Source organism: Numida meleagris, chromosome 6 (assembly GCF_002078875.1).
Source record: "Numida meleagris isolate 19003 breed g44 Domestic line chromosome 6, NumMel1.0, whole genome shotgun sequence".
Classification (NCBI taxonomy): domain Eukaryota; kingdom Metazoa; phylum Chordata; class Aves; order Galliformes; family Numididae; genus Numida; species Numida meleagris.
Genome location: NC_034414.1, coordinates 19,622,023 through 19,636,536, shown reverse-complemented (window position 1 = coordinate 19,636,536; position 14,514 = coordinate 19,622,023). Strand labels below are relative to the sequence as shown.

The 14,514-nt window shown below is 42.9% G+C and overlaps 2 protein-coding genes across 5 annotated transcripts in view; one reads left to right on the top strand and one right to left on the bottom strand.

The window, feature by feature from the left end:
- Nucleotides 1–7,148, bottom strand: part of PRR5L (proline rich 5 like) — a 66,898-nt gene extending 59,750 nt beyond the window's left edge. Inside the window, exons 1-3 of one of the 4 annotated variants that reach the window (XM_021401804.1) lie at nt 6,656–7,148; nt 3,695–3,805; nt 3,067–3,147 (exon numbers count right to left, since the gene is read on the bottom strand). The gene's annotated coding sequence lies outside the window, so the exon portion shown is untranslated. Of the gene's footprint in view, nt 1–3,051; nt 3,148–3,694; nt 3,806–4,585; nt 5,371–6,655 lie in introns of those variants that run through there. The other 3 variants (XM_021401803.1, XM_021401806.1, XM_021401807.1) reach the window with 3 other exon arrangements.
- COMMD9 (COMM domain containing 9) lies at nt 7,298–13,734 on the top strand. Its single transcript, XM_021401811.1, has 6 exons — nt 7,298–7,424; nt 7,522–7,647; nt 7,761–7,900; nt 8,479–8,513; nt 11,246–11,349; nt 12,486–13,734. Exons 1-6 carry the CDS (start codon nt 7,368–7,370, stop codon nt 12,624–12,626), a joined length of 603 nt encoding a protein of 200 aa, XP_021257486.1. The 5' UTR covers nt 7,298–7,367; the 3' UTR covers nt 12,627–13,734.

The window sequence follows — 14,514 nt, the reverse complement described above, 5'->3', positions numbered from 1 at the left end:
TGATCAACATAGATTTTCTCCTGAGTCATGCAGACCAATCAATGTCTCTGAATTGCATTAAGAAGAAATACATGTCAAAATGCTAAATACAAGATCCTTGTCTTCATGCCTGCAAAGGCTTTTGAATCAACACACATTCAAAGACTGATGTCAGGTACTCTTATTTGTATAACTTTTCAATACTTTTAACTGTTTTGCTTCAAAAAGACAACCAGACTTACTGCTTGCCTAATGCTTTCTACCTATAAACCTAAAAAATTTTCACCAAAGTAGACACAAGTAGCTTTGTATATCTATTACCTAAGGAGCAAGCTAAGGATTTTGACAGTCAAGCTGTAACAAATCTTGCTGTATTGTCCCGAGAAATTACAACTCCAAATCTCTCCCCCTCTACAGGATACATCTGTTTCTGCAGCAGGATTGTCAGCAGGGAAGGTATGCCTTAATTCTCAGACATCCCTGTGGCAATATCTCCAGTCTAGAACCACAGAATATCCTGAGTTGGAAGCGACCTACAACGATCAAGTCCAACTCCTGGCTCCAGGCAGGTCCACCCAATATTCAAACTCTATGTCTGAGAGAGCTGTCCAAACACTTCTTGAACTCGAGCAGGCCTAGTGCCTTGACTACTGCCCAGGAGACTGTGTTCCAGTCCCTTCCAACTCAGGATATTCTACGACTCTCTATATGACACCTGGATTGCGGTGTTCTCAGTAAGGATGGATCCTTCTGTCTATTTAGAGACTTGCTGGTATCTACCCATAGCTACCTTGTGTCTGGCACCCGCATTTGAAAAGCACATGAAGACCCAAAGGAGGTACTAGCAGCATCCGAACCATCTACCATTTAGAAACAAGTCTTTATGATCTTCAAATTTCTCTGTACTTTTAAGACTGGATTGGTTACATTAGCACGTAGTCTTTCTTACAGCTTCCACTAAATATTCAGGTTCTTACACATCTTAACCAGCAAAATACAAAAAACTTTTCTTTAGATGCAGCTGGATCTATATCAAGTGTTTTGTCACTAGAGTTAAACTAGAGGTCACAGTGTCTGCTTAAATAGCCAAAATTTTTATGCTGGCAAAGTTTCACATATCAAGCTGGTTCAGTCTTCCTGGTCGAGGAGGCTAGTGAGGTTTCCTCCGAGTTTGTTACTAACTTTATGACTTGAAAGTCCTTAGGAATCTACACTTCTGATAGAAGACAGAGCCATTTGGCATCCTAATAAAGGATCACACACATCAGCTGCCAATTAAGCAACATGTGCTTTCTCATTGTTTATTTTCGTTCTCCATCAATTTTGCAAGCATTTATCTCCTATCACTGCCTTAATTGATGTTGGAAGTTTCAAAACCGTTGACAAAGTTCTGCCAGCATAGATGCTAGCTACAAATATGAGGGGAAAAAAAAATCCTTGCAGTCAGCCTACCAATGCGTAGAAAAAATGCCTCTGCCTTGGGCACTCTGCACCTCCCCTCTGCCAACATGCCTAAAATAACACAGGTTCCAAAACCTGAGGATTGAAGTCCTGGATTTTAGCCTTTCATGCCTGCTTCTGTATTGTAGTCTCTCTCCATCCTTAGGCACAGAAGCTAAGGAGGACTGATGCGGTCTCTGGTGACTGATGTTTGTGCAGTGGGTTAGGTGGACTAAATAAGAGATCGTGTCTTTTGGAAAGCTCATTTTAACTAAAGCAAACGAACTGAGGAGAAGAACGTGAAAGTTAAATTTGTGCTAGTAAATTAAATATGCTGCTAGTAAATTAAGCATGTTCTAGACTGTTTTCTGGTGTAAAGACCAACTTTGAGATGAGACTCATGAGACTGTTCGCATCAGCTGCTCAGCTCTCAGCCTCTTAGACCGAGTGGCTGCACTTACACTGTTCGTCTAGTTTCTTCGTAGTCCATGCCAGTTACTGACCTAGACCTTGGAGCTACTTGGGAGAATGACAATCAGTACAAGGGGAAACCATGTCAAGAACAGCACCAGCAATTCAACAGTGAAGGCCTCAGGAATGTTCTCTGTCATTGTTTAGTTTACTAGCACAGATGTAACCAGACACCTAAGGGGAAATTTGACCTACTGGTAACGCTTCTAAGTATGATTCCCAATAATAACAGGAATATAAACTTCTGTCCTAGCTCTGGCATGGAAAGACCGACACATTCATCAATACGTAAGATAGCATAAACGGGACTTTAGAAAGTTGGAGACATTTCAGGAAAGTCCTGTTTGGAGAGCATGACTACAAGCAGACAGCTAACACTAGTAAACCCAAGTATGCATGTGTGCTCTGTGAAGATTTCTTTCCTATTTTTTGCTCACTTGTTACTAAGGTAACACTATTTAAAAAAAAAAAATAAATAAAACACCGAAGTAACTAGGGAATAGAAGTCTCTCAGTTTATCTAACTCTATAAGCCAGAATTACCTACTGTGGAACTGTTTTTAGTCAGAGCAGAACAGCTTCACTTTTCCCTGCAGCTGGGAAATTGCCCACACCCAGTAGGGTGCGGTTACACAGTACAGCCCTGCCTTGCAGCAGAAAGCCCGTAAAGACGAGAGCATTGTTCTGCAACAGATGCTCCAATGAATATATGCTACAACTGCAAGGAAAAGTCTAACGGTTCTTCCCATCAAAACCTTAATATTCCAAGGGATTTCTCTCTGAGGGAGCCATGAACAGCCAAAGTGAGCTAGAATTGAAGCATCCTGGAGTGTGAAAGGTTACAGTTCTCCAACCAAGAATTGTAAGGAAGCTATATTTATTCCATTCCTTTTTAACTTCTTAAGAAAAAGAAGAAAAAAAAAGACTGGCTGTTGGAATGGTTTTTGTCAAGTTATATGCTTGCTTTTTTATGTCTATTTTTTTTACATTGAATATATTTAGAACAGCAAGACTGACTTTTTCCTCACAACACATTCCCTGTCAGAAACATTTATTTTGGGCACTTACTGTAGTTGATGGACTACAACAAAGATGACATTTTTGCAAAATGTTTATCTGTCATTGGAGTTATATAAGCTATGTCTAAAAACATAAAGCATACTTTAAACTGGCTTACTGAAATTCTTCCATTCAGTTTTCCATCTCTTATTTTTGTCTTGTGGTTTCATGGAATTTATTCTGTCACCATAGTTGACTTCTGTAGAAGAGAAGTACTTTGGATGTGAAATATACTCATTCACACAGTTCTTCCAATAAATCTCTCAAACTTTCATCCCCCCCCACCCTTTTTTTAAACAAACAAACAAACAAAAAAGCAAACAAAAGCAATTCAGTGTCAGTCTCTCTCCATCAAAAAAAAAAAAAAAAAAAAAAAAAGCACCCAGGCAACTTCTCCCAATATTTTCCAGGTAGGAAGAGGCTTAAACACTTCAGGAGTCCAGGAGAAAGAGTTGTATAAGCATCTGATAACAAGGCAATTGCCTATGGCTGTTTCTTGACACATGTATTTATCCATGTCACTCTTACAACTGCATGGATCTGAGAGGACATAGAGACCACTCTCACGACCATGACATCTACTAGCCGGGTAGCAGTAGATAAAAAAAAAAAAAAAAAAACAAGGACAATTCACTATTTTAAGTGAGCAGGCAAATGAAGAACTGTTCTCCCCCTCCAAGCCCCAGGAGTTCTTCAGTTCCCACCAGAATCCTCCCACCTACCCTTCAGAACGCATCTCTTCTCACCTCAGCTCATATCAAGTAATGCCCAGCCAGGGTCACTCATCCTCTCTCTCCATATGAATTACCATTTCTGAGGGTTCGGGGTTTTTGTTTGTTTGTTTGTTTTCCACAAGGCTGGGAATAGAGGTTAGGTGTGACAGAAAGTACTTATTAGCTGATAGTAGCAGCTAGTAAGTATACCCATCCATTCACCCACAGCTGCGTGTCTGGGAGATACTGAATATAGAAATTTATTACCAGTATTTAAGAGTCTCAGAGTCTGGAGATTGCTCGCTTACCCAGCCCCCTGAACTGCTATTGTCCACATATTGTCTTATATAGACATATCTGCACTACTTCAGAGAGGACAATTTGTAGGCTCAACAAAGAGAGCTCCAAATCAGTCAGCACTATAGCTGTATCACCCAGGCCTGTGCACAAGTAAATTTGCCCTATGCAAAAGGAGAACTTAGTTTTCAGACTCAGTGTCTGGACTAACAACAGTTTAGCTCTTCAGATCCAAGCCAATTCCTGCACAGAGTGCTGCACAGGCACATCTGGAGGCTGAGAGCTCCCAGCTGGGTCCCACTGGGTGATATAGACATGAAATCATGGAAAAAAGTGGCTGTGAGTAGACTTAAGAAGGTTATTCAACTCGCCTCATTCCTTTAACTGATTTTTTCAAACTCAGAGAGAACTGCCTCTGGCACAGCAGATAACTAAGCTGGTGTTTCTCAAAGCTTCCTGATAGGCACACTGATCACAAGACAAGCCTTTCTCACACGATGCAGTTTCACCCTTCACCCCCTGCTACATCAGGAAATTTGACTTTGGAGCTCTGGACCTTGAGGACAGCTACAGATGGTACCGAAGGAATAAAAAACTGAAAGAAAAACGGGACAAAAATTTACTCACCTTCAGTTGAAACATGTTTACTAAGCATTTCTGTTGGCTTCTGACTACTCGTGTGCTACAAAAGGAGCATTTTGATTTTGATATTAAAACAAACCTATCATTGTTTCCTCATAACTAGAAGGCTTCCGCAGTGAGGAAATGACAACAATAGGAAGTGGACTGCAGAATGAATTCAACACGATGCCAGCTGTGCTTACTGGCAGGCAATATTTTGTTCTGAATATGTGACTCACAAGTAAATGTTCTCCCTTGCCATACACTTCTTCACAGCAACTTTAGTTATCTACTCCCTCTCCACAGCCACACTTTGTATCTCTCCACCCATTTATCTGACAAAGTTACTCTGTATAATTAAGTCCTTAACCTAGGCATAGGTCGATCTGATTTTTATGTCATTGTTGTAGAGTGATTGCTTTACAAGAGCCCTGCTAAAACCCAAAGACTTGCTTCCTCACTTGGAGATGACATTTCAGTAAGAAAAATTCTGCCTACCTCCAACAGTAAAAAATGCTAGTCTTATGGGATCGGGAAACAAAACACATAGACAGATTTTAAGAGAACAGTTGCAGTTTTCAGTGATATCCTGTATTCAATTCTCCTATGCTTCCTTCAGGCTTACGTGCCCACAGATTATAATACAGTGTTGCCTTTTCATACCACTTTTATTTATAAATGCCTACATTTATTAATGCAGAGTTTATGTTACACAAAAGTTACATCACCTTCCTGTCACTCAGGTGACAAAAATGACCTGCATTGGTTCAAGGGAAGGCTGAAGCAGAGTCAGGAGAACATTATTCCAGCTTCCTGGGTCTTATATCCTGACCTCTAACCACTATTCCATTTTTTCTTTGGGATGCAATTTTTTAGTTCATTAATTTTACACTTTTCATTTTGCAAGCAAAAATTAAAATCCTGCCCTTCACTTTCTAATCTATTCCAGTGTGTAGTTAACAGATACCGCTGTATTTGTGTAGGTGAGTAATGATAGTCATGATATCAGTATAAGAGAGACCATCATCACGCCTCTCAGGTTCACCCTCTGGGAAAGGAATAGACAAAGTCACATTCCCAGTAACCTGACCCTGCATACCTTGTTCTTCTTTTCTAATCAGAGCATTGAGTACACGGCACCATCACCTGGATAAGCAATTAGCATCCACAGGACTCACTGCCCACTCAGTTCTGCCACCTAAATTGAGCAGCACATCAGCTATCCCAGGAAGACCTCTCCACACAGCAAACCTTCAGTTTTCCATAATGCATTGCCTGCACTGGGTTAAACTTATTGGTAATACAGTGCTAGAGAAACCACTGTAAATACATACTGCAGTTCTCTGAACTGATCAATCACACTAATTAATTCCAAGAGGCCACAGATGGTAAACTCATACCCCCCAATTGTTCCCCCTGAGCCTCATTTCCTGTTGCTTATGAAAAATTATAGAAAATAAAATCCTCTCCCTTTGGATTCTTCTGCCCTTGAAGGTTCTCCAACACAGACAGTAAAACCAGTTCGTCTGCAAGAGGAAGCGCTTTACCCTGCCAAACCTGGAGAACCCAATGCAAATGACATCATGTTTGCATTCCTTACCACGTATTATTTCACTTACAGGAGAATAATGCAAATGAAAATGAAGATGGGGTGTTTCTACAGAAGAGGTGATGGGAATTACACAGGTGTCCTGGTACCAGATGTGCTGTGAATTACGCAAGATAAAGAAGAGACTATTTCTCCCTCAGAAAGAGGATTTGAATATCTTTTACAAAGTGTAAAACACACACAGTTTACTGAGGTAATGATCCATATCACTGCAGCAACACCACAATAAATCTTTTGCCTTCCACTCTCTCTGGCTGAAAACAGCTTTATTTACTGCTAAACTCTGCATCCAGCATAGGAATTTGCACTGATAGTAAAGAATTGGTTACACCAGAGAGGGAGAAGCAGTCTGTTCAGTCCTTTTTCTCAGCTATCTCATTGCTGACACAGGCCATGCCTGCAGCAATGCACCTGAGGTGCTGATCTCAAGCCCAGCTCGCACATCATTCACACAGTGTATGTCTTACCTTGCGTGTGCTGCAGAGCTGACTTCAGCCCTACGCTTTCAGGTGCCTGAAGAACAGAGGCAGGTCCCCTTGTTCCTGTGAGTTGAGCAGTACGTGGCACAGCCGAGCTCCCGGTCTCCGTAACACCACCATCCCACAGCCATCCCATCTCAGCATAGAGCAGACACAGCGAGCTCAGGGTGAGAGCACCCTTCAGCCACCCAAGGGGACGGGGTGTGAAGGCTGCTGCTGCCTTTCAGTGTCATCTTTGCACATCTTTACGCTGTAACTAGCTTGAACTCCTGTGCCTAGTTTCACTCCACAGTACATTGATAGCAATGATGAAAAAACATCGCATTACCTATTCCAAAAAGGGTGCTGTGGCTTGTGCTAGTTGTGTGAGTCTGTAGGTCTGTGCACAGGAGGGATGCTAAGTTGGTGCAAACTATTATCCTGCATTTTAGCTCCAGCAGCACCTACAGTAGCTTGTTTTAGGAGCATGGAGTTGAGGCTTAAGCACTTCAGAATTCAGCCCCGCTTTGCCTACCTGTTGTATCAAAGCATACAGAAAACTTGAGAAAAATAACAGCCTCTCAGTTTTTAACGTGGGTTTCCGACTGCAGCCCTTCTGATAGCGAGAGCACAGCGGGACTACAGCGCCCGGCGTGCCCCGCCGCCCCGCCCCGGCCCCGCCCCAACATGGCGCCCCCGCACCTCAGCTGTCGGCGCCAAGATGGCGGCGGCGGTTGTGCGCGAGGAGGACTTCGTCGCCCTGCAGAGCCTGCTGAAGGTGAGGGGTCGCCGGGGGGACGCGGTGCTCAGCCTTGCAGAGGGACTACCTCCTCCCGAGCCGCGGCTCAGCGCCTCCCGCTTTGCTCCCCTGCCAGGCGCCGTCGAAGGACGCCGTGCGGCAGCTGTGCCAGGAGTGTTTCTCCTGCCCGCCCGCCCGCCTCGGCCCGCTGGCGCAGCGCGCCTGCCCCGCCATCGCCGCCAGCCCCGAGGAGGCAGCGCAGGTACGAGAGGGCGGGCGTGGGACTCCCAGCGGCTGCTGGGCCCTGCGGCGGGGAGAGCCCCGCCGTGCTGCTGTTGAGCCCTGCGGAGCCCTTTCCCCTCTTCTTTCCCACAGCTGGTGTCCGCCCTGCACAGCCTCACCCAGCACGTCGTGTTCCGCGGCTTGACGAGGGCCGAGGACATCCTCGCACTGTTTCCAGAAAACTTCCACCAAAACCTGAAAAACCTTTTAACTAAGATAATCTTGGAGAATATGTGAGTGTTCAATGCCTGCTGTTTGTTTTCTATGGGAAATTTAAGTGTAGGTGCATGTTTTGGAACGTGGGCATTAGCTCACAGGCCGGGATAAGTGCACACATCATGCAAAACTGCTTTCGTTTTGAGCTCAGCTGTGCCATGGAACAATGCTACAGGTGGGGATAAAACAGCAGGCTGGATATCATCGCTGAGGTATTGGTTGTTCAGCACCTAGGGGCAGTCTGCTTATGTGCTGCTGAGGCACTGTGCAGGAGAGCACTCCTGAGGTGTGGCTTAACAGCTGCCCTGGATGCTCGTACAGCTCGTACAAAACTGAGGCAAAAGGTGTACGCCTCAAGTGAGCTGCACTCAGAGATGAACTGGGAGCTGGCCACTAGGTTGCCCCACCGCTGCCCAGCTTTCCTCAGCACTCAGTAGCAGTCTCTTTCTCTTTCACTGCTCGCCAGTGCAGCCCTGGTGACTCCTGTCAGGAACAAGATACTCTGAGCACTTTCCCTACCTTTTTTTTTTTTTCTTCTAAATGTTGCTGATTCTGGTTGTTTGTTTGTTTGTTTGTTTTTTTCTTTTTTTCACAGCTCTGCTTGGAGAAACGAGGCACAAGCAAGTCAGAGTAAGTATGTAATTATGTAATGTTTCTCAGATCATCTGACAGATGTCCTATGGCGGTGTTGCACAGACATACCCCCATTTGCCTTAGAAGAAGCTGTGTGATGGCAGCATCCTACAGCTTAGCAGAGGCCAAGAGGCTTTTATTCAGATTTGTGCTACTGTGCTAAATCCTTTCCAGTCATCAAGCAACTTCATTTCACGCTCAGTCTGTTGCTACATTGCAGAGTTCCAGACTTCTGAACGTTGAAGCACTCTGACTTTCCCATTCAAGCCTCTAAGTGATGTCCATATTCAACAACTGTGCAGTGCACAGCATTGGGGAATATCTGTGCACATCTAACTCTGTTCTGTGCATTCTTCCATGCACCAAAAAGTACGTGGCATACATTCAACTTCGCTTTTTCCTCACTTTTCCAAAGCCTGATGTAATGTAATAGTGCAACTTCTGATAATGGCAAAAGACAAAGAGTTACATCCCAGTTAAGTGTTCCATACAGCTGTACCACTTTGTTTTTTCCCCAGAGTTTGTTTGGTTTTTTTTATTTACTGCTGTAGGACATCAGGGCCTTACAAATGAGAGCTGATGCACAGAGGCCTGCACAGATCTTCTTGGCCCTTCTCTTAGCCTGCAGAGAAGATAATACCAAAGAGGTGAACAGTATGGCAAGGACTTGGCAAACAGCTGTCCCTCAGAAATCTTAATGGAGTAAAAATGGCAGAAAAATAGGGAGGGGGAAGAAACTACTGCATAATGCTAGTAACAAGTACAGCCGTGCTAACACTAAACACTGTTGTAGTGTTGACAAGATACACAGTGCTTTTTCCCCATATCTTTAACACCATCATGCATTAGAGGAAATGAGAGCAACCATGATGAGCCAGCATGATGTAATAGCTAGGTCTTCACAAACCAGAAGCAAGGCTGAATGTGTGGCTCAGGAGCCACCCAGGAGTTTTGCTCTGAGATGCCTGTTTTTGTATTGATGAGTATTTAGCCCCATTGGTAAGAGACCGTTTTCTAAGAAATCATGGATTCTTTTAGTGTTACATTCATGAAACATCCAACATACATTACATAGGGGCCAAAGCAGTGATTTAAAGATGACATTCCAACTGATTGTTCTATGATAACATGAAAATGCCGATGCTTTTCTGTCCCTCCTAAGCCACCAGTAATCAATCTTTGCACATTAACAGACAACACTAAACAGATGCATTTTATGTTGTTGTGAATGTTGCCAAATGCTTGCCCTGATGGACTGTAAACTGAAATTTGTTCCAAATGCAAAAGGCAAGGCAGCCAATTCTGTATCGTCCCCCAGAGTTCTGCTGATGGGAGGAGAAAGGAGAGCCATTCTCCATATAGAAAAATTTCTCCAAGCGCCAGGAATCAGGAGGAAGGTTAGTGGTCAGATGAGATAAATGCTGGGGGAGGAGACCAGGCACCTTATGATAGGCAGAATCCAGACAGGCTCTAGTTGCCTGTTGGGACAACTCTTTCCATTGCGCTCTGTAGAAGTTATCTTTGCTTCTTCCTCCACTTCTGGTACTCTTAAGTAGATATCAAACATGGTTGTCAGCAGTTACTTGCTGAGGCTTTGCACAGACACTCAAGCCTATTGAACACCACAGCTGAGATTTTTAAATTGGTTTGGAGAATAAGCTGTTGCCTCTCTACAAACGTTTTGTGGAGCTGGTCCTGTATTTCCATCTGACTCCTTCCAAAAGCCTGAGCTGACATACATTGGAACAATGTTTCCTTATGCCTCTGGTAACCATTTGTTCTGATACAGTTCTGACAAAGTAGTATCTGTTAGCTGCAGAGCCTGTTTCAAACTGAAAGAGTTTGTCAGTGCATCAATGTCCTCAGTGTAGATTTTCTTCTAGTGAGAATTTTCTGTTTTTCTCAGGAAATAGGACACTGCACTTTTGAACATAGGAGGCGTAGCTCAGCTTTTACCAGAAAACTGAGTTGAAAAAGATGTGAGAGGTGTTCCATGTCTTATAAATGGAACAGCTCCAAGTGGGAACAATAAGTGCGCTCTGTTAAACTTCACCTTGCAACTTGTTTCCTTAATATATATTTTAAACAAGAAATTGACCTTACAGTCATTTTCCAAATTTCTGGGTTTTGGTGGTAAATCAGGTAAATCTTATCTTTGAGCAGTCAAGGGTACTCAAACCCTATCCTTAGGTCTGCTGTCGTAAGTTGGTTAGATAAGTAATTATGCTTTCCTCTGGTTTGCAGTTTGTGAGACAACACCTAGAAATCTGATTTGAAAAATCAGTACTGTTTCTTTTTCTAGTTAAAAGTGTATTTTCTTTATGAAAGTAGGAAAGTTTTTGTTTGAACAAGGGAGAGGATAGCTATCTTCGTGCCACCCACCTAAATACCTGTCCCAGTTTCACCTGACTGTTCTTCAGATGTTCCTTGTAGTATCTATTGGTGGCAGCTGAAAGCACTGTTGAAAAACACAGTGTTTGTGGGGATTTCAAAGAGCACTTGCAGTCAGCCTCTTGGTGCCAGGGATTTGTTGGGAGAACCTCAACCTCAGCTTTTAAGCCGCTTTGCACAGTGCTTAGGGACACTTGAGAGCTCACAGTGCAATGAGCTCCCTTAAGCATACACCATCGCGGATGAATATCCTCTGCTCTTGTCTGCAAGGGACAGGTGCACAAATTTCTCAGCAGGGCAGCTAAGTTGGACCTGATTCCTGTTTTTTGATCCCCTAGTCTCCCTGCCTCGGCTGGTTGACATGGACTGGAGGGTAGACATCAAGACATCTTCAGACACCATCAACAGAATGGCAGTCCCTACTTGCCTGCTACAGTTAAAGGTAATGTCAGTACCTGAACAGGATCAAAGTAACCAAGTCCAACACCTGACTTACCAGTGGCAGCACAAAACAGTTTGGACAAGTGTCTGGTGCAACTAACAGGCTTTCTCAGAGATGATCTTTGAAATACCACGCAGCCTGGGAACAGTGTCTCTGATGAAAGCTGTCTATTCGTTGTGAAGGAGAGATTTCTTTGCATGAGGATGAGAGAAGGCAGCATGTTTGTCCCCGGTCACCATCGTTCTCTAAAGAAAGAAAGAAAATTAAAAAAAAAAAAATGATTACAGAGAAGCCCTTGGCTTTTAGTTCAAAGTAACTCAGTAATGACTCGATGACTGTATTAGTTGGGAAGATGACTTCTGATTACTAACTTCCTTCACAGGCCAGATCTATCATTTGGGGAGTATAGCCAAACTTACTGCTTGCATTCCTGTGTGGCAAAAGAAGGCAATGACAGTGCCTTCTACTGGGATACAAGTACTATGGAGCAATAGAAGATGACAAAGAAGAATTAGCTCACCCTTTCTGATGACTGGTGACAGCACAAGATCTCTATCCAGAGACATCCTGCTCCCTTGGCTGCTAATACTTAAATGAGGGTGAGGAGGGGCAGATCTAGAGTCCATTCCTTCCAGTCACTCATGGGGACTGCTTGCACCTGAGCTCCCTAAGTTAGCCACGCCTTTTCACCTGGTGCTCAACCATTGGTTCAGGCTGTGACCCGGCAATTCTGCTGCAATTCTATGGAATTCTTGATTCCCCAAACTATTAAGAACAGGATGGGTGGGCTTTAGAGGAGGAGGAAAAATCTAATGCCTATGTTTGGGATGAGATTAAGTATCACGTTGGGTATCTGTTAAGATGCTTCTGATATGGATGCAGCTTCCTGCCGTTAGTCTCTTCAGAATTTCCCTGCTCATGGCTGTATATGATTACTTGCACTCTGTCAATGGAAGTGCACTTTGCTGGTGGTGCACACAGTGAGGAAATGTGTTTTGGGCCTTCAGGTTGGAGCTGAATGGCAAGTTTAAAACATTTTTCTTTCTCTCTCCATCAAGCACCAACTTTCCTAGTGGCAGTGGAAAAACCCGTGAAAGGATTTTTCACACACCTAACAGCTGCATTTCTGTTTTCAGATTCAGGAAGATGCTGCCTTATGTAGAAATAGTCCTGTTGTTTCTGCACTGACTGTGGAACTGAGTAAAGAAACGCTGGACACTATGTTAGAAGGTCTAGGAAGAATCCGGGACCAACTTTCCGCTGTTGCAAACAAATGAATACCCAGTAATGTGAATTCCAGCAGCCAGGAAGGGAAGTATTCTGTGCCCACAGCTTTCCTAAGTTGCAGCTTACTATAACGTGTTTTATGTATTAACAAAATTTAAAAGATTTATTTTTTGAGTTAATGAGATAGCTTTTCAAATGCTAACATTTAAACATTCCTTTGGCCTGGTGCCAAAAAATGTTTTCATAATGTTGAACAAAAACAGGTCTCTTTCAGAAAAGGGTTTAAGGGCTCAGAGCGTGGTTTAATCACAAGGGTCATAATTGGAAATAGCAAATAGCACTTGCATCATTGGCTGCAGCTATCTCCCTGCCCAGAAATTAGGATCTAAAAGGCTCAAGCTGGTTATGGGCTGCCTTCCAGCATTAGCAGACAAGGAGGGTACTTCTCCCTGTAATGTGTGTGTACTGAGGTGCATGCTAGATGTAGCACTCTCTCCTCAATGAAGCACAGCCATGCTGCAGATTGTTATTACAGGATAATGCTTTGAAATGGGGCAATTATGCTACAACACATTCTCTTCTGATCAGCTTCATAGCACCATTTGCAAAATGACTAGTCTGAACATCTTTAGCAACAAACAATTTCCTCCTTCTGTTTGAAAAGAAAAAAGGAGTTCATATAATTAATGTTTGCGTTTATTAGACTTTGGGCTTTGCTTTTGCTGCAGAAAATGCAGACTGGAGAAGTAAAGAACTGATGGTCTTTGTGCTGTCTTTCTACAGCAAATGGTGCCTATACTTCCCCAAAGTGTTCTGATGTTTGTATAAATCTTTATTTAATTAAAAAATGAACTGCTAATTAATTTTCTGAGTCCTTTTTTCTGTAGAAGAGATGTTGTCCTGGGTTACCTCAGCCTCTTTGTGATGGTGCCTAGTTTCAAGCTTGGTATAATGAATGTTCACTTTTGTTGCTGAAAAGCGATTCTTTATTTCTTGTTCAAATGGATTCATCTTTTAAACTGTCCTCTCTCCATTTTAGTAACATTCCAGGGCACCAGCTCTGTAAAATATTACAGCTGAGGACTCTGACCTAAAGCTTTATAGATATGTGCAATGAATGTGTGGAGAAGTGCAGGAAATAAAGAAAACTCAGACTTGTCTCTTTGAGTTTGTGTAAGGCACCAAAATGGAACACTGGATCCAAATACTTTATGGCACAGTCCCAACTTTCACAAAATAGAAAATATTGTCTCTTGTGTTTGCGACTGTGAAATCATTTGAGATGTGTACATAAGCAGCAGAGCTCTGTTAATTAATTTTAGACACCTCTATGCAGCCTGGAATATAGATGTAGATAAAACCAGTGCTTTTAAAAGATACTGTAGTAATGCAGTTTGTGCGGCGAGCTGAGACGTATGACAAGTCACTTGTTAAAGTCCCCTTAGAGTGAAGATTGCAACACTTGCATTATCATGATAAACTGGTAAATTTCAAATTGAATTAGGAAATCAGAAGAGAGATGATTTCTCCCTTCTCTGTTTCACAAGGTTCAAGCTATGGAAAATACCTCTAGCAGACTTCTTCAGTTTGAGGAAGCTTTGTTGCCTTTACAGCCTAGCCTTAAAAAACCTCCAGTACGTTGTACTGTTTATTCTAGAAAGTAAGAACCACTGTGGAGATGAATAATGAGATGAGATGCAGCATTCATAGTAGAGCTGAGGAAAATCTTGATGTTGAAGTCAAAATGTTGCCAAGACCTAATGTGATGAACTGATAGGTGCAAAGAGCTATCTTTACAAAACCATTAAGCAACTATAGAATAGTTGCAGAGAAAAGAGTCTTAGAACTGAAGAGACTGTCCCAGTGTCAGAGCTGCTCTATCTGCAGACAGCTAAAAAGTGCTCATGGGGATTTAATAAAAGAGGCTGTCCACTGCAT

Coding starts and splice junctions, on each gene's coding strand:
- COMMD9 (XM_021401811.1), top strand. CDS start 7,368: ATGGCGGCGGCGGTTGTGCGCGAGGAGGACTTCGTCGCCCTGCAGAGC. Junction 7,425..7,521: donor CCCTGCAGAGCCTGCTGAAG/GTGAGGGGTCGC, acceptor CTCCCCTGCCAG/GCGCCGTCGAAGGACGCCGT. Junction 8,514..11,245: donor CGAGGCACAAGCAAGTCAGA/GTAAGTATGTAA, acceptor TTGATCCCCTAG/TCTCCCTGCCTCGGCTGGTT.